The sequence below is a fragment of the Echeneis naucrates genome, chromosome 12 (genome assembly GCF_900963305.1).
Source record: "Echeneis naucrates chromosome 12, fEcheNa1.1, whole genome shotgun sequence".
Lineage (NCBI taxonomy): Eukaryota > Metazoa > Chordata > Actinopteri > Carangiformes > Echeneidae > Echeneis > Echeneis naucrates.
Window position 1 is genome coordinate 2,662,918 of NC_042522.1, and position 20,283 is coordinate 2,683,200.

A 20,283-nucleotide genomic window follows, 5' to 3' on the forward strand; every position below is an offset into this window, starting at 1 on the left:
AGAGAGAGAGAGAGAGAGAGAGAGAGAGAGAAATCCAGTGAGTGTCCCATCAAAGCAAAATTATGAGTTTAAAAAGTGTTCAAAAAACAGTGTGATGACAGGACCAGGACAACAGTGTGTGATGTTTTTTTCTTAAAACTTCTCTTTAAAAGAAGTTGTCCCCGTGGCTGATTTCTTAGTTAGGAGTGGATCTCACTATTTGTTCAGTGGTAGCAGCAGGAGGGGCGTAACTGGTGGACAAGAGCAGAGGAAGAGCGGGTAGCAGTTGAAACCCTCTGGCTCAGGGCTCTGTCATGTTTACACTTGACGACAGGATGCCATGAAAGAGCAAGTAGAGGCGGAAGATAAAAGGGAAGAAGAAAGAAAGTGAAGAGAGGGAGTCAGGGAGATGAAGGGAGGAGGAGTAGTGGTGTGGGGCAGTTGGACTGAGGAGGAAAGGAGAAGAAAGGAAAGAGGAGATATAAAAGGAGGGAAGGTGGCTTTCAGTCCTAATGAAATTAGATAAAGGTGTGATGTGTCAGCGTGACCTTAAAACCTCCTGCTTAAGTAAAGTAACACTCACAATTATCGTTGATAACACACATGATGAGAATTGAATCCCAGTCAGCAGTGGAGTGTCATAACTTCAGCACTGAGCAGTGAGGCTGAACTGCATGTGCTTTTATTTCCATAATATTCTGCAAAATGTGTGTGTTTATTGTTATTCATAGTTTATAGTAGTGGTCAAATATACGTAGGATGAGATAAACTTTTAATGTCCCTAAAGGGAAATTCTCTGTTAGCAAACAGTGAAAAGAACAGACTGCAAGGCCAGAATCACAGTACAAAAGACAGATTAACAAAACTATTACAGCCATATGCAACATTGGACAGTCAATAATGGCATTTAAGACCAAAGGCAAAATGACACAGTACAGGATAAAAACGAATAAGAAAATAGGTATACGTGTTGCGTCAACCCAGAATCTAAAGCAAGATCTACAACATGTAAAAGTCTGAAAGGGATAAAAGCTAAAATAATAACAGGAGAAAAGATAGATGAAATAGATAGATGATAGATAGAAAAAATCTGTAATAAATAAGTGAACCAGTGGAGACTGTTCTTCGGGAGAGAAATAGAAGTGGACACAAAGGATAACTTTAAGGCCGAGATACTCAACACTGGCCACCATGGCGCAGTGAAGCATGGGGGGGGTGTCAGCAGGCTGGTAGCAGCCAGCCAGTTCAGCCGAGTTCAGAAGTGGAAAGCACTCACCACATGGGCTACATGGGCTGTAAAACGATGCCAGATGTAGACATTCAACAAACAAAACAGAGCAAATACAGAACACTGTACAAGCATAAAATAAAGAGAGAAAAAAAAGGTCAGTAGTAGATGCTGCACGACAGCCCAAGCCACCGCAGGGCTGACCCATCATCACAATCACACCTTCAGATGGATGAATGGCTGACTAAGACAAAACTACGCAGCAGATACTCTCGCTTTGACACACACATGCACCTACAGAGGATGAGATCACACTGGTTGTCTCTCACTGGCCCTGAAAAGTTCATGCTTTACCTACTTACTTGACTCACTCTATAGGAAAAATTTACTGAAGAAAACTTTTGCTCTTATTTATTGCTGACTTGAGCGTTGTTTCCTCTTCACAGTGATATTTGTGTGCTGGTCTGTTCTGCACATCAGCCAAAAACTCCAGTTATAATGAAAACAGAATTTTATCATACAAATAAAATATGCCCAAATTTCTTCTGTGCAAACATGCTAACTCATTAAACCAAATGCTGAAGATAATAAGTGGGATGCCTACTAAACAGCATGTTAGCATTTAGTTCCAAGGTACAAAGGGCCTTCTTGCCTTTAGCTCCTCTCAGGAGTGTGGAGATGTTAGTTCTGTATCACCTGGCTGGGTGGGACAAATCAGGCTGGTATTGAAGTTGCAATGTAGTGTGAGCCACATGTGGCCCGACGTGTGACAGTTTATTCATTCTTTCGTCTTCTACTGCTTATCCGTTTCCGAACAATTTACAGTTACCAATCAACCTATGCATGCATGTCTCTGGACTGTGGGAGGAGCCTACGCAGGCACCCGGGCACATGCAAATTTGACACAGAAAAGCCCCAGGATTGGGAATTGAACCCATGACCTTCTTACTGTGAGGCAACAGCATTAACCACTCTGCCTCTGTGCGGCCCAGTGACAATTCATTATTCTGAAGCAACGAATGAGCATTGCCAGACAAACAGTGATAGGTAGCCCACTTGCTAACAGTGATCTTCATGCTGTCAATGTGTATGCATCATATCGTGCAATAAGGAAAGGAATAGTTCAACATCAACAGTTGAAATGCTAAAATTATTTAGCTTTGAACATTTTCCTTCTAGAGTTTTGAACAGCCGGATCTCCACTCTTTGTTTTAACAGTGGAGTCAAACATAGTCTCAAATTATAACAGTGTAACTTTAAGTGTCTAATATATGAACTTGAGGCCTTTCTGTCAGTCTCACTGATGACACTTAACTGGTTTTGCCACCAAGATTCTCCCTGCAGCTGAATAAACAGCCACCTCCTATTAATATAGTTAGCTTATTAATAATGCATGTTTTCCGAATGTCGAAAGCATCACCCAGCAAACACACTAAGAGATCCAAGTTAAACACAGCACTGGTGAAACCATGAGATCAGCAGGTCAATATTGGCAGAAAAAGGAACAATTCCCAAGACACCTCAAAGACTGAAGCATCTATATTAATTTCACAACACATCCACATCTTTCAGTCAGTGAGTCTCTGTTTGAATGTGTGAGAAGCATGGACTTCAAATTATATGCCATTTTTTTAATTTCAAGTCAAGTAAAACCCTCCTTATGATAAATGATTGATGCCTTTTTTTCCCTGAATATTGTTGTTACGTTTGGTGCAGCAAGGAATGGTAAAAACCGACTATTCTAATAAAAGTGCTCACAAGCAGAAAGAGCTAATCAAAAACCTATATAGCAACACGGAGTATTTGGTTGCTGAGGAAGGGGGGAAAGTTTTGAGATAAAAATAATTTGTAGGGGAATGTTTTTGTGACACCTGATTATTCTATTTTATTAATATGCTGGACCTCAGAAAGGTAAACTCCTCCACTTGAGGCAAGGACTGTCCTCCAACATGTAGAAGGCATACCAACCATGGCCTCAGACTTGGAGGCACTGGTTGTCATCCTTCATGTTTCACACTTGGCTGCAAACCACCCCAGTAGATGCTGGACGACCTGGTGCGAATGAGTCAACAGGACAACATCATCTGCATAAAGCAGAAATGAAATCCTCTGGTCCCAAAACTGAACACTACCAACCCCCTGGCTGCACCTAGAAATCCTGTTCATAAAAATAATGAACAGGACCGGTGACAAAGGGCAGCCCTGCTGGAAACAGGTGTGACTTACTGGCAGCAATATGAATCAAACTCCTGCTCCGGTTGCACGGTCCATAGCAAAGACCCTATATTCCAGAAGCACCTCCCACAGAATGCCATAAGAGAGTCCACAAAACATGTGTGGACTGTTTAGGCAAACCCCCATGAACCCTCAAGCATCCTGCTGAGAATATACCACCGCCCTGATCTTCCAGTCCAGAGGCACTGTCCCTGAATGCTGCAGAGCTGTGGCAGCCAAGAGAGCCCCACAGCATCAAAAGACTTAGTACTCATCCACCCCCGGTGCCTTTCCAAACTGCTCTAGAAAGGACCCAGGCCGAGAGCTGAACCCACAACCTTCTTATTGTGGGGCGACAGCGCTAACCACTGGGCTGCCATACTGCCCAGCATCATCATTATTATTATCATTAATATTATTACATTGTATATTATATAGTATATTCAGAATATACATCAATATGATGTTTTATGGCCGTTAAAGCTTTAAACATGGAACAATGGTTTGTTTGAATTAAAGATTCAAACAAACCATTGTATGTATTTTAAATACTGAGATTTACATCAAATATATACATATATTTTTTAATAAATATACATATATTTTTTAGAAGAGTAGAAGGGGTGGAGGGAAGAATATTTTGTTAATGCAAATAGAAGAAAAGAGGGAAAAAGAAGAAAGCTAAATGGATTAATGCTTTTTTTTCCTTGCTAATTAAAAGCAGATGTCAAGGTACAGTTCTCTGAGCTTGTTTAACGCAGCACAACTGTTTCTTGATTTCCTTTCCAGGTTCTCTGCACTTGCTGAGAGACCATTTCACTTCGCCTCATCCAACCCACTGGACTTCCTCCAGTTTAAAAAATCTCCCTGCTCCTCTCTTACTTTCTCTCTCTCTCTTCCTCTCTTTCCCTCTAATTGAGCTCACTCATCCCTCTGCTTGCATTAGCTTTAAGCTGGCAGGTGTCTATGAGATAGAGTTTTTTCTTTTTTAAAGCCAACAAACATAAAAACCTCCTCAGAGAGGAAGAAGCCTTAATTGAATTGTCAAGCAAAATCTACCCCGAGACTCACGATGACAAAAATTCATCTGAAACACTGTCTGCCTGTGTGTGTGTGTCCACCTATCTGTGTTTCTGACTGTTGAGGCAGGGACAGGCCAGGAAAATTAAAGCATGATGCAGGTGTTTGCCTCAGGGGATTACATTATTTAGCATTGAAATTATTTTGAGGTGATGACATGCACTTTCAGTGTAAATGTTCTATAGTTATGTTGTATTTCTGTAATTGGCTAAGATCAAGCTGCAGAGGCTGTTGACGGAAATAACATCTTGAATGGCCTCCTGAGATCAAGGCGTGGATTGCAGATGGACTTAAGTCATGAGACCGTGGCATGATAGTGCGCTGGTAATCAAAATTGCCTCATATTGTCTCTGCGTGAACCCTGGGCCTGGGGCCTTTCTGTGTGAAGTTTGCATGTTCTCAACTGTGCGTCCTGTAGTTTGGATAGCTGTCAGATTAAAAAAAAAAAAAAAATGAGGTACAAATATGTCATGATTAAAATTTGACTTCAGGATATGCTGTCATAATGAAGGAGGCTGTAACGCGTTAGCGTCATTCTTTCTGTTGACATGTAACCTTGTTTGCTTGTTTTATTCCTCTGACAGCTAAACTGTTATCTTCTGATGCGCTGCCATCACCCTGCGCAAATACATGAGTGTAACAGCCAGCCAGTGAGAAACAAGTACAGTTTTTGTTGATAGCACGACCTAATTTTCTTTTGTCAGTTGTCCAGACTTTTATGTTTTAGCTAGTCTCCAAACTGAACAAACACACAGGCTTTTTTACTCAAAGCCACCCCGAGGAGGGTCTGAAATAGCCCTCCAACATACTGTGCCATGTGGGCTGTACTTACAGCAACATAAATACCTTTGTTGCTATGAACTACTGTTGCCTTTTCCATTGCAGACAAAAGCCAAATGCTACTGGGTTATTGACCCATGGAAAAGGGACTTGAGATTCCTATTTTCACATTGGAATCGAACTCCGGCCTCCTATGTCATATTCCTCTGTTTTGTTGACCCATCCATACACCCCAATGTCTTCCTAACTTTGACTTAACCACCACATAACCTACACATTCTTTGCTTTCCTCCATTCATCAGTACTATGACCGCTAGATGTTGCCTAGCAACAAAACTTGACTATGGACCATGATAACTTGGTAAGATAAATTCATAGAGTGACACATTATCAAATAAAATCCATATTTTTCAAAGCGATTTGTCTTCTCCTGGTCATGGAGCGTTTGTATTTTTTCTTGGCTTTGTGCAACGTGGTGAAGTTATGACAGTTTGTTGTGCTTCAGTGAGAAACGGCAGAATTAGTGCTGAAATTAGTGACACTAATACACAGCACTTCAAGGCTGCAACAGTTATGGTAAGTTCCAGCTACTGAAATGTGAAATGCTCCAGTCATTTCTCCATAATCATGTCACTGTTAAATCAGTAACCACTTCAATAAACCCAGTTTCCTTTTTTCCCTACTTATAACTAGTTTCCAGCCAGCCTTTGGCTCTGTGCCTTCATCTACATTGTTCTCACTCAGTCCTTATAAAAGTTTCACTAATTCTACTGCTTTTTAGCTTCCCACCAGTTTGCGCACAGATTTCTTTCCCCCTTTTTTTTTTTTTTTGAGTTTCCTTTTGGTCCTCTGGTTGTGATGGTGTGTAGAGATCTAAGCCACAGTTGGCTCAGCTTCACATGGGCCTGTGTGGAGAGACGAGGGGGTTTGTCAAAGGAATCGCCCGCGCCGCTCATTCTTCCTCCACCACAGAGATGGAAAAAAAAAAAAAAAAACACAAAACAAAACAAAAAGGACCGGCCTTCTTATTATCAATATTAATCTCTCTTTTTGGAAAGGCATCTGTAGGCTCTGAGCTCGGCTGTCTTTAAAACACACTCACAACACGGCTGATTCAAGAAAGCCATGTTTGAACTTGCTAATGTTTTTTTCTCTCTCTCTCACTTTTCTCCCCACCATCCCTCCCCCCTTTCTCTCTTTCTTTCTGTCTACATGAACTATTCTCTCTCTTCATTTAGCATGCCATTAGCTTTCCAAGCTGTTGTTTGTTTTCTAGCTTTAATGTGTCTTTTTTTGAACAAAACAGCAAAAAAATACAAACAAAAAGACACAAGTGATTGAAATATAAAGCATCTACACTTTACACTTTGCTGCATATAAGTGAATGCTGGTTAGTGGTGTGCAAGTGGTTATCTGTGTCTATGTGTGTTTCCACACTTATGGAAAAGTGTGTGTGTGTGTGAGGCATTGGCACTAAACTTAGTTTGGTCCAGATGTTCTAATTATAGAATGGCTCTGCTGCCTAATGACAGGAAATACTGGTCTCTGTGTGTGTGTGTTAGTGTGTGTGTGGCATACTGACTGAATGTTTGTGACACAGAAATATCAATGAAATTCTTGTCATTAACCTCTTGAATCCCAAATTTTCCTCCAAACGTTTCTTTAAATGTCCTAAAAAACGAGAAGAACCTGTAAGTAATCTCAGAAAGTTGGCAAAGCAGCGTACCGTTGCTGAGTATGTTTTGGAGGAAATATTAGTGTGGATCAAACATCTGTGTGAGTACACTTTAGCACTGTGTTATATTGGACAATTTTATAGACTAGTGACAGAATAATATCTGAATTTGATTTTCAATATGCTAAAACCGATAGTTTGTTTTGTTGACAAATCAACCTAATCTTTGTTTCCTTTATCAATAGCAGCCAAAGCAATCTACAAGCCCAGCTGACATAAAGTAACTAAAAGCTCACTGATTTGAATCAGATCATAAAATAACTGTTCCAAAAAACCCCAAACCAAAACAGGAAAGAAGATGAGTCTATATTTATTGGTGAGTTTCAGTACCGGAATGTTACACTGTGCCAGAAACACATTCTGATTAGTATTGAGGTTCTGAATCCAACCACAGGAAGGGTGGCATTTTTTGGATGACTGTGACTCTGACTAACTGACTGCCTGAAAGATCGTGTGAATAACCGACAGGCTGACTGACTGACCGACTGACTGACTGGCTGACTGACTGACCCTCTGACTGACAGACTGACTGACCGATCGACCGTCTGACTGATTGACTGAATGACTGACTGATTGACTGCCACACAAAAGTGTGTGGCTTTTGGGCTTAGTGCTTGCTTTACACCAATATGATATAACTGATATGTATATCTGCTACCTCTATTCTTGTATATTTGAGTTTCTACCTTCTATAACTTGGTGAATGTGTGCGCCGAGTTTTGGAGCAGGCTTTTTGACCTGTTCAACAAGCATGGCAATGACAGCAGCAGCAGAGGCAGCCTTTATTTTTTTTATGCATTTCTGTTTTTGAAGCTCTAGCTGCTGCTGAATGCAACTTCAGACAGGCTAATGAAGCAGGAAGAGATCAAGTGACCTTTGACCTTGGTGAAAGGTCATGCTGTAGCGATTACAAACATTGATCACATGTTGTTGCCGAATGTAACCCAGGCCATGGCTCCATTTGTAGGTCGGACTTGTTCCAAGTTCTTTTGTGTAGGTGTCAGTGACACGCAGCTATTGTTTGTATAACTGTACAATCATTTCTTTCTGCTCTTCAACCTTCACTCAAAAATTTTACTCAGAGCTTTAGTTTTAGCTATCCTTCGTTCATAGTCCCTCACAAGTTTGAAGCCATGCTATTACATCAGTAAGTGTGGTGCCAAAACAACGGGGGATGCATCTGTGAGTCCACCATTGTTTTCACTTTGTTTTCAGAAGTGTGATATGAAGGCTAGTGGACTTGCTTGGGTTTCTTGATGACGTTTCACCTTTCATCCACAACGCATTTTCAGTTCTGAGGAACTTGTTACTATGGTAACAAGATGTTGTCCTCACCCCAGCTGTCTTTTCGATCACAGCTTCATAACCACGGGAACGGAAGGAGTAGCTTTTGTGCATCAATGATCAGTTTAATGTGCCCTCTGCTGCTGTGCCTTGCTCAAGGGCTTCCCAGGCAGGTTCAGTGGGAGGATACTGGGTCAGGCCAAGGTTTAAACCAGCAACAGTGGGAAAAGAGGGGAGAGGGAAGGAAAGAACGAAGGGAAAGATGGGGCAGAGAGGGATATTTGGAAGGGAAAATTTAAGGAAAAGGAAATAAGTGAAGGGAGCGAGAACAAAGATTAGAAAAAAACGAAATAATGGAATGAAAGCAAAGCGGGAGGGAAGAATAGAGAAAGGCAAAAGGGACAAGGGCAGAAAGAAAGCAATAACAGGAATAAATTTAATAGGGACAGAAAGATGAAATGAATAACAGAAGGGTAGTATGATAGAAAAAGTAAAAGAAAAAAGAAAGGTAAGGGGAAGAAGGAAAGTAAGGGGACAACAAGAGAAAGTGGGAATCATGTAACACAACAGGACGAGGTCAACTTCCTGAATTTGATCATTACATCACTTCCTGTGCTTATCTAGTCTCTCTCACGCATGCACACACACACATAGGATTGGTGGTGTTAGACTGTTTAAGCAGCTTTAAAGGAGAAGATACAGAGACATAATCTGACTCTTAATTCTTACTGTCTCATATTAGTGTGTGCGTGTGTGTGTTTGTGTGTGCGTTACCCAGGATAATAACATGAATGCAGTCCTGTGAAAGTACGAGCTTGTCTTTGCATTATATAAAACCAGTGTGTGTGCATGTGCGCCGTCCTCCATGTTTGCCATCTCTGTGTCATACTTTCCCTTTATAGTTTTTTCACAGTTTTACTAAACATTCATTTGTACTGCATTTCACAACTTTCTGTCTCCTCATCTTTTTGTGTCCTTATCCTATCTTTTTTCTCTTTTTTTCTCTTGCAGTTGTGTGTGTGACATAAATGGTCTTTATGTGTCTCTTTGAGGGTAATAAAATCAGGATTTAACTAGACCTCTACAAGGCTGGATTGGATAAATATACTCCGCTTTAGCAGAACGGGTTCAAAGAGGTTCTTCACTTTTGTCTTCCTCTCTTTCTGATGACTCTGACTCCTGTCAGTCAAACATTGTGGATCAGTTTGAGTTTCCTTTCTGTCATACTAGACACCACTGCTCATAGAAACTGGACAGTTTTTCCTCCCATTCTGTAGACATCCTGAAATCATGGCTCTCCTGTCTATAATGATTCTGTGTGCTTCCAGTGGGTTTCTCCACTAACCTTTTGTTATTAACCATGATGGGAAGCAATATTTCACCGGAGTATGAGCTAAAGTCGAGCTTAGTACTGTAGTTCTTCAACTAACTTTACCCTTGATATTGGTCTCTTTACCACCTGCTGTCTCAATCAGTCCCACTCACAACCTGGCTGCAAATGAGGGGGAGTCTTCTTCTTCTCCTTAAATACTTGTCATATTTCATATGTCATAGTGCTGTCTCAGCCACCCCTTGAATGTGAAAATCATTGAATACTACCATTGATATTTAAACTCTGGTTGCATTGTGAATTATTTGTTTAATGCTTATCATTTGCTTGTACAACAGAAAGACTTCATATACCTTTATGTGTCCCTTCATGTTTTAAAGAGTTTAAGATGAGCCAGACAATAATAACAATCATATCACATGGAGTGCTAGTTGTATACAGCTGTTGGGTTTTTTTGTATCAGAACAGAAAAAATGTCTTTTCTTTATTGAATTTCATTGAATCTGTTCAGGGATGAGGTTTTCTAATGAAGATTTCGTTGGAAAAAAAAAAACAAAACACAACTGAATATAGGTGTTTTATTTTCATTATATACTTTTGATACTTTTACAGGGAATGCTAGAAAAAAAAGAAGAAAAAACAGATATGATGAAAATAAGAACTCTTTCTGATCATGACATGCTGTTTGACATGTGTGAGTGCCTGCATTGGGGGATGGTGCAGGCCTACAGTTAATTATAGAGTTTGGAGACCAGATAAGAACAGTGGGGCTATAGAGCTCACACAGGTGCGCGCACACACACACGCTCAATGTTTTCGCAGCATAGCTGCCGTCATTATCGTATGTGCTTGTGTTTGTGTGAAGGCCTATTTATTAATAATGAGAAGAATATGTCCTTTGAATGCTTTTAACAATGTTTAATGATGTGAATTCAGAACTGTCAGCATGCTGTATCAGTGCTGACCGCATACAAACTTTCCCACTATTGTTAAAAATATCAACGTCTATACTGTAACTTGGATCATTGCCTACTTTAATGTGCTTCTTCTCCAAAGACATCGATCCAAATATGAGTATAGGTGAAAACCAAAATGACACTCACACAGCAAGAAGGCAACAAACAGTTGAACAAAAGATCCATCCAGGCAAAAGGTAATAATTGTATTATATATGAATAATTACCACAATGTTTCATTTTTAAACTTAAAATAACGTTAATGGGATCTTTTCAGTTTTCATTGGATTATATTTTATATAAATACCATCTATAACTGTAGTGCTTGACAAATGAAGCCATGGTTCGGACCATTTTGCCTGCTTTGAGACTTGGAGGCTGAGACCACTGGAAAAAATGTCCTCAATTATGTTAGGTTTATTTGTGTTATATGAAAGCAGAGAAGAGACAGCCCAATGGAGCCAGACATGCAATTTTCGAATCAATTTAAAAGATAATCTTTTAAATCCATGAACTGATCACGGGTAGTGCTCTGAGTCATATGTACAGCATCGTCCCACGACCATAATAACACATATGAGCATCAGCAGCTGATTGTTGAAATAAAATCAGATACAAGTTTTGTATTTTGCAAGTAAGTTTAGCAACAGAATTATTTATAACTAATGGCCAATTGTTGCCTGGACTAATAATTCTCATCACCGCTTATTTCTTCTTGTAATATGCAACACATCACATGCTGTGGGACCAGAACCTTTCAGTGGTTCTTTGGATTAAATCAGTGAGAACTCAGGCATAGTAGTCAGTCTTATGGCTCCATCAGTGGAGAAAAGTGTTACGCTGTATGCTAGTGGGTCTATTGAAACAAGGGAGCGGTGAAAGGCACCGAGTTTTGAGATTCATGAAAAGGCTCAAGTCAAGTAATTTGCCTATTTTTTTCTCTTTTATTTTGCACATTCTCTGCGCAGTTGTACTTGACTGTATACAGTTTGATAATGATGTTTTGTTAGTCATGTTTAATGGCAATGTTTTCATGGCAATAAATTATCTGGCTGCTTATCCTGGTCATGCTGAACTCATTCCATGTTAACTCAACCAGAGCTCAGCAGTTCAAATGTTTGATTAGTATATATAGTATATTTACCGTAATTTAGCAAACTAAGGCCAGTCCCATGGGGCCCATACTGTAGAGTTATCGAGCTGACTTATCTTCTTCACCCAATCAGATTTGGTTCAGGTTCAGGAAATGTGCATTGGTCAGCTGGTCTTCTTTATTAGGGCTGGATTTTTGTGATCTCCTCCACCAATGTCAGGCCTTTTACCCAGGTGAAAACAAGCAAAGACTTTAGTCAGCAATGGAAAAAGGTACAAATGACTGCAGTCGACGGAGGTAGACTGGGCCAGATTGCCATTGATGTAAACATAACACCCAGGCGAAAGCCACAATTTTCACAAATTTTGCACAAGTTTTAAAAACATACAGTCGTGCCTCGAAATGACTCACACAGAGGCTCAGACACTTATACAGCAGCAACAACCCTAAAAGTTTGTCCCGTGACTTTGTAGTAATTGAAGTAAGGACCATGTCCCTGTTTGTTTGTTTGTTTGTATGTTTGGGATCATTCTCTAGCGGCTTTGTCATAAGACTGAGAGACCAGAGTCTGACATGGTTCATTATGTTTAGATGTGGACACACAAAAATACACAGCTACCTTTTAAGCAAAAACTCTGCTCATTCATTGCAGAATTTTTTCACTCCTAATGTTTGATGGCAACAAAATCACTCAATTATTCTTCACTTTTCACTGACAATTATAATTTTTATTTTCTTTTCTTCTTAGACTGGTCCTCACACACACACACACACACACACACACACACACACACACAAACCAATTGCAGTTTAAATAATACAAAAGAGGCTTAGTGGTCATACTTACAGGCCTGTTTTTGTCCCCAGTGATCTCTCTCTCTCTCTCTCTCTCTCTCACACACACACACACAGAGGCTAACTGTATTAATAGGAGCCTGTTTTGTGTCAGGCAGGTCTTAATAGGATCAGTGTGAGAGACATGGAGCTGTCTGTCAGTCTAAGTTCATTAACTGATGATAGATAACCTGCAGTGTGTGTGTTTTTGTGTGAGTTTGTGTGTGAATGAGAGAGAGGTAGGTGTGTGTGCGTTTAAGAGTGCTTTCCTGCCTGTGTGTAAATTCTCTCTCTCTCTCTCTCTCTCTCTCTCTCACTCACTCTCTGATGTAATTTATAGCCCTCAATCGGGGGCTTATCAGGTGCAGGACACATGGACACCTCCTTCTCTCCTCCTTCTCTCCTCCCCCTCCACATCTTTCAACTGCTGCACACCAACTTCTATTTTTCTTTCCTCTTTCTCCTGTTCTCCCTCTCTTCCAATCTTTCCTCACCTCTTACTTTTCAATACTGAAGGATGCTTTCGTAGGCTAAAAGGATTGCTGTCCTCCCCATCTTCTTCTTCCCATCAGCACTTCCACCACATCTGGACCAGTTCTCATCAAAGTTTCCTCTTCTGCTTTCAGTTCATTTCCCCTTTCTTCTATTTTTCTGTTTTCAAACACATTTTCAATGTCCAGTAAATATTAGTGAAATAGTAAATATTGACATAAACGTTGAAGAGTTGTGCACTAAAGTATGGTTAAAAAAATCTTTGGGTGTGAATTCTAATGTGGTACAGTATATCACACCATGCTTGCGTGCTTTTGTTTTTCTGTAATTACAGGAAATTTGCTCCCTAAATCCATTAGATCAAGTGTGTTCCTGAAATCAGTTGTTTGCTCCTCAAATCAACTGGATTACTGTATGTTCCCTAAAATGACACATAATTTTGTGTTCTTAACTCTGCTCAGTTAGGATTTGACTGCAAGTGTATACCAGGTGTATTCCAAAACAATCAAATGTGTGTTTTTGAAATCCACACTGTCCTCTCTGAAACCAACTAATTGTCTGTACCCATTTTTTTTTTTTTTTTTTTTTTTTTACAATTGAGGATATGTTTCCTCGATTAAACTTATCAAGTGTCAGAATTTCAGATTTAATTGATTATAATTTGTTCCCTGTATTGGACATTAACTGTGTTTCCCAAATCCAGTTGATGAATCTGCCGGCATCAAATAGATTTTAATCCCAAATATTTATTCAAAATCCAAGATTGTGATTGATTGTAATGATCAAATACACATTGAAATGCTTGAATTCATTTGTTGGTATTTGTTCCCCTAATCCAAGTCCTCATGAACTACTTCTGCCTGGTCATTGGAAATAAAGTTCCTTCACTGCTGAATATTTGTTATTCCTCTTCAAACATAGACTACGCTCCTTTAATCCAATTTACCACCAAGCGCTTTCATGTTATCTTCACTAAACCTGCAAAATTCTATTGTAGTCTATTGTATTCGGTTCACCAAATAGGTAGCCCAAAGGTACTCTTTGCGATAGTGACATCTGGTTTGACTCCAAAAGGCTTTTTGTAACCAAAACAGTTCATTTCTATTGTGCACACACACAAACACACACACAGGCCCATACACACGCTCAGATAAGCTGACATTCCAAATGACTCAACAATGAATGTAAGCTGCTCACTATACACCCACTGACACAATGGAGTGCCTATTGAAGAGAGATTTGTGCATTACAATGCGTGAAACGACTGAATGTAAGTCTGTGTGAGTGCATGGCTGTGCGTCTGAGTGTGTGTGTGTACACTGTAAGTTCACACATTTTATTTGACCTGGACAAACTGTTTGTCTCTCTCTCTCTCTCGCACACACACTCTCTGTTGATGTCATGTGATGTATCTTGACCTCTGCACATCCGTCTCTGCCCTGACATTGAAGAAACAAAATCAGGATGTTACTGTTGTTTCACTTTTACATCTGCCATCACTGTTTCACATTCACGTAAGACTATCAACAAAAAGTGCCTGATCCTCCGACTTTTCAGCCAGCACCATTATTAGGTCACCTGCTACTTCTCAGTCAGCAGTCTGACCTTTCACAGATAAAACATCCTGGATCCAGTGTGATGACAGTGCAGATTAGTGGTCTGTGGGAGGCTTAAAGGACCATTAAATTTCACAGAGACACATTAAAGGCTCTACAATCATAATCAATAATGTTTAATGACATGGAGAACAGAGAGACAATAATATACGCCGCTGCAGTTGATTATAGACACACTATAGCAATAGTATATAGAGTATTAAATGTTGGTGCATGTTTATGTTGAAAGTGATGAAAGATATTGATTATGTGAGTTATTAAAATGCCATTTTGGGGATACAAGATGCTTAGTGTGACAGCTGCAGAGAAACAAGATGTAAACAAAAACAACTGAAGATTAAATCACTGGTTTATGGTTTAGAAAAATCACATACAATGGAATCCATGAATTTGAAATGGCTATGTGTTTGCTTTTTCTCATTACTCAATATAGATTGATATTATCCATTTCTTTACTGTATATTTTTAATCTTTTAAAGATGGAGTATTAATTAAAATTTGAATTAAATTAAAGTTTAATACTTCTTTCTCTAAAATGAATCACTTTTGTTTTGTCGCTCCAACCATGAATGGAAATGATTTCTATTGTTATTTCTTGTCATTCAAACATCTCTCTTCTCATATTTCTACTACAGATATGGAGGAGAGGACAAGTGCAGGATCATGGGCGAGTGGAAGTCGTTCTTCCAAGGTAAGCTGTTATATTGGCTATTTGAAGGGAGGTTTCCTGCTGCAATATAACAATGTTAGCATTAAAAGCAACTTCAGCCATTACTGAGTTATCAGAGGTAATATGTGTGGACAGTCTTCAAATGGGATTGTTTGTTTTCCTACTGAGAGTTAGAGAAGAATATTGATGCTAATTTTATGTGCAGAGTAAGTATGAAGCCACAGCAAGCAGACAATTATCTTATCTTTGGGGAAAGCAGCTAGCCTGGCTCTATGCTGGACTCTTTCCTGGAGGTCCTGTCATCACTGTGTGGTTGGTGGTCTTCGACATATTCAGCTTTATGTGTTGATCAAACAGAGAAGATCCAGCATGTGAAGTGGTTCACTGTAGAGTCGCTCAATGGTGGATATTCCTGTCTTTGGGCAGAGACCTCTTCCAGTTGTTATGCTAAGCTACACTAACTATCTTACCACTGTAGCCTCATGTTTAGGCTAGGGTTAGGGTTTACAGAGTATTACTGCTGCCCTTACAGAGTACTACTGCTGCCTTACAGAGTATTACTGCTGCCTTACAGAGTATTACTGCTGCCCCTACAGAGTATTACTGCTGCCTTACAGAGTATTACTGCTGCCTTACAGAGTATTACTGCTGCCCTTACAGAGTATTACTGCTGCCCCTACAGAGTATTACTGCTGCCTTACAGAGTATTACTGCTGCCCTTACAGAGTATTACTGCTGCCTTACAGAGTATTACTGCTCTCCCTACAGAGTATTACTGCTGCCCTTACAGAGTATTACTGCTGCCCCTACAGAGTATTACTGCTGCCTTACAGAGTATTACTGCTGCCCTTACAGAGTATTACTGCTGCCTTACAGAGTATTACTGCTGCCCTTACAGAGTATTACTGCTGCCCCTACAGAGTATTACTGCTGCCCCTACAGAGTATTACTGCTGCCTTACAGAGTATTACTGCTGCCTTAGAGAGTATTACTGCTGCCCCTACAGAGTATTACTGCTGCCCTTACAGAGTATTACTGCTGCCTTACAGAGTATTACTGCTGCCTTAGAGAGTATTACTGCTGCCCTTACAGAGTACTCTAACTGGTGTAACAGTGTATCAGACAGCATGAATAAGGAATTGTGTTCACCTGACTAGTTTGTTTCCGTCTCCAGAGTTATGCAGATGGTTCTCAGTACATGGCATCACATGACAGCCTCTCACCTCCATACGCCAACTCCAGGCTAACAGGTAAAGTGCAAAAACTGTGTGTGTGTGTTATTATTTTTTAGTATCGTTTTACTGTGTACTTCTTACTATCACCACTTCAATGCTTTGGTTGGGTGTGTGTGTGTGCATCTGCTGAGAATTAGTGAAACACTAGTGTACACTGGAGGAGACAGGTCATCTGGCATTCAATTTCTCTCTTTCCTTCTCGCTCCTTCTCTATCTGTCTCTCTCTTGGCCCGCTGTGTAGAGAGCGCCAGGCAGTGTGTGCTCATTTACCCATAATGCTCTCTGCCTCTGGCTCTCTCGGATGTGGTGCCAGTTGTGAGCAAATGGCCACTGACACAGATAATCTGCCCCTCTCTCTCTCTCTTTCTCTCTCACTCACACATGCACGCAGTCACATAATCCCCCAAACACACACATGCAGATGAACTGAAATGTACGCACACACACACACACACACACACACAAGCACTACACAGATGCTAATTACCTTTGACTGGATGCTTCAAATATGGAAGATGTCAGCTTTCAGCTGTCTGACTCTACCTGCTCTTCCTCGCTCTACCTCTCTCTCTCTTTCTCTCTCTCCCTCTGTGTCTGAGTTCTTGGTGTTTTATTCTTCATCAGGTTTTCTGAGTAACATCAGATTGTAAGACTTCCACTCTGAAGCCGCCAAAACATAACTGTAAATGTTCCACATTTTCTTACAACAGAAACACAGTGAATTGTCAATTTAACCTATATACACTGAAAGGCCAAATGTATACGGACTTATATGGACTGAAACTGTCATTTAATCCATAGCCTCCACACATAAGATTCCACGAGCATCTTAAAGCAGCCCTGACCAATTAAAAATTAAATTAAAATATTTGCACATATTAAATCGGTAATTTCAAATTGGAAATAAATACATTTGATCGCTCTTGGTAATTGTAAGTAAATATTTGAGATTCAGTTTGTCTTGAAAAGTCCTTGAAATATTTCATTTAACGTGTAATGATTCTACAGTATATGAGAGTTTCATATTTTGAATGAAATTATGAAAAAACAAAGAAACCTTTTCCATTTTATTTGAACTTGGTGAGAAGCATGAGTAATGTCCGGAGACAGACCCCTCCTGACCCCACACCCAAAGGTACTTTACCTTTAGGCTTACTGCATGGCAGCAACTGTTACCTATAGAGTCCTTCCTTTTTAGTAATATTTACTACAAAATAAAAGTAGACAGTGCTTTACTATTTATTAATTAATATTTATTATTTAAAAAAAGTCTGACAGGAAGTTGCAAAGGTTCTGCAGCTTGGTCAGCACTGAGCTAGTTCTGTAAATTCTGGATAGTTATCAATGCACATTGCACATTAATAAAACATACCTATATGAAATGAAAGAAATGCCAAACTTCAGATGTGTGGGTTGGAATGATCCATTGTGTTCACGATGTGTTGTGACAGTGTTGTGATTATGGTATGTAGCTGCAGAGGCAGAGAGGGACGAGACAACGCAGAGTCAGAAATGGAAATACTGTATTCTTCATCTGGCACATGGGAGCTGCAATTTACTTTGATAATGATAACACTAAGAGACAGCGACAGCCAGGGATATGGAACACACACAAACACAAACACACACACACTGTTCCCCCATTGCCAACAGTGTTGGAGTGTGAAGAAAAAAAAAACACCCTCTTCACTTCCCTCCTGTGAATGTTTCAGTTCGAATAAACCAACAGAATAATAGTTTGGGTAAAGTCAGGTTGTATTCTGTCTGTTGGCGTCTCTCACATAGTTGTTTCTATGCATGCCCTGATGGTAAACTTGGTGTTTGAGTATCAACACTCAACTCGCAGAGCTTTCATTAATATCACTGATCGTGAGCTACCCAGCTGTAAATGTCAGAGCCACAAATGAGGAAATAATCATAAAGTTTGATCTTGATGTGCAGACTTGAGATTCTCCAGCACTGACAGCCTCATGAAACAGAGGATTATGAAGACATAAAAGATGTTATTCTCTTTGAATAATGGTCCATGTGACTGGTTGGTTGCTGGAATGTTGCTAAGGCCTTCCTGTGTTCCCCATGTTACTCCATGTTTTAGGCCATCAGTGCTGTTGCGTGTGGTTGCAGGTTGTTAACATGTTGCTGAAAGCATCGGGGATGATGCCAGGGTTGGTGGTTAGTCCTTGTCTTAAATGCTTCATCTGTTTGCAGATGCGTTAGTCCTCGTGTGTGAAACCTTTTCTCATTGGAATCTGAGGCATACTGTTTGAAAGCACCACCACTGAGGGACCAATCTCACTATTGTGTGGGTGGCTTGAATCCCATGAGGAGGACCAGAGGGACCAGAGGGTTATCAGGTCGTTATCACAAATTTCAGAATTTCAGAATGAGACGTCACAGGGTTTTATTCAACCAATTTGTCTATATAATAACAGTAACCTCATATTTCATGGTGTTAAAAATAAATAACTGTATTAATCACAGTAGTGGATGTTTTAGTGCTTATCTGGATCCTGCTGCTCCAGAATGGGAGACAACTGCGGACAGCGTTTCCTGCTCCGTTTTTAGTGAAGTACCAAAAGAAAACCTCTGTAAAGGATGAGCATGTCAGCTGCAAATATTGAGCGCATCATTTAGGACTTCACTGCATTCTGTGTGGCCACTCTAAGCATGAGGCACTTCATGTGTCTACATAGAATCCTTTGCATTTTGTCAAGGATGGTTTATATTTTCCTCGGGTTGAACAAGTTCTCACCTGAAAGATGCTCACACCGAAAGAAGGGAAAGCATTGCGTTTAATAAGCCCAACCAGATCATGATGAGTGTGGCTGCAGCCTCTCTCTCTCTCTCTTTCTAACCTTGTCTGTCTTTCTTAACCCCCCCTCCACACACACACCGCCGGATTAGAGTGATGTTATGCTCTAGATAATCAGCGAAGGGATTAGTGTCATCTCAGCGACCCCACTAGATTAATCTGCCGCCTCGCACGCACACATACATGCATGCACACACACTGAAAATAACATGTTGATCCAGCACTCAGATGTGTGTGCGCTTTTTTGCAAATGTTTATAAATGTTAGCTTGTGCACTTACATATAGTTTTAGTACACAGATTTGTGTGTTATAGATGAGTGTGTTTCTGTTTTTAATGACTATTTTGTTTGTGTCCGGGAATTTGCTATTTATCTCTTTCTGTGTGTTTGTGGTTCTGTGGTGAAGTGTGTGCCTCTGTGCATGTTGGGAGGTAACGGTGTCAGTATCTGAGTGTGTGATGTAACCTCTTTTGTGTATTTGGCTTGGAGTGTGTGTTCTTTGACTGTATGCACACTTGTATTCGTGTGTGTGTGTGACAATGCATATTCAGTCTTGTGTGATGCCAGTTTTCACAGGCTACATAGGGTGTGTGTGCTTGTATGTGTGCTTTTTGTGTGAATGAGTGTGTTATTGAAGATGCATATAGTGTACACATGTGATTTAGACTATAGGTATGGGCATGTGTGTACCTGTGTGTAGTTGCTTTCCAGAGCAGGTGCACCCCCCTATCGTAACTGTCACTTACATAGTAAATGAGAGGCTCCGTGGTTTCAGCCTGTAAGCACATTTCTCTGCTGTTATAAATAAAAACGATCTGATGTGGCCTCTGATTGTGATGCTCACAAATGGAACAGAGCACAGAGGATCTGTTTCCAAAACTGATTGGTCAAAATTCTGGGCGCATTGTCATGGAACACACTCCTGAGTTACTCCAAGGTTAATTT

The 20,283-nt window shown here is 40.2% G+C and overlaps 1 protein-coding gene across 8 annotated transcripts in view; it reads left to right on the plus strand.

Annotated features, from left to right (window-relative positions):
• Window positions 1-20,283, plus strand: part of tcf4 (transcription factor 4) — a 197,530-nt gene that overhangs the window by 36,216 nt on the left and 141,031 nt on the right. For all 8 annotated transcript variants that reach the window (XM_029516636.1, XM_029516638.1, XM_029516634.1 and 5 more), the window contains 2 exons: window positions 15,257-15,312; window positions 16,466-16,541. In XM_029516636.1, the coding sequence (XP_029372496.1) occupies window positions 15,257-15,312; window positions 16,466-16,541 (132 nt within the window). The remainder of the gene's footprint in view (window positions 1-15,256; window positions 15,313-16,465; window positions 16,542-20,283) is intronic.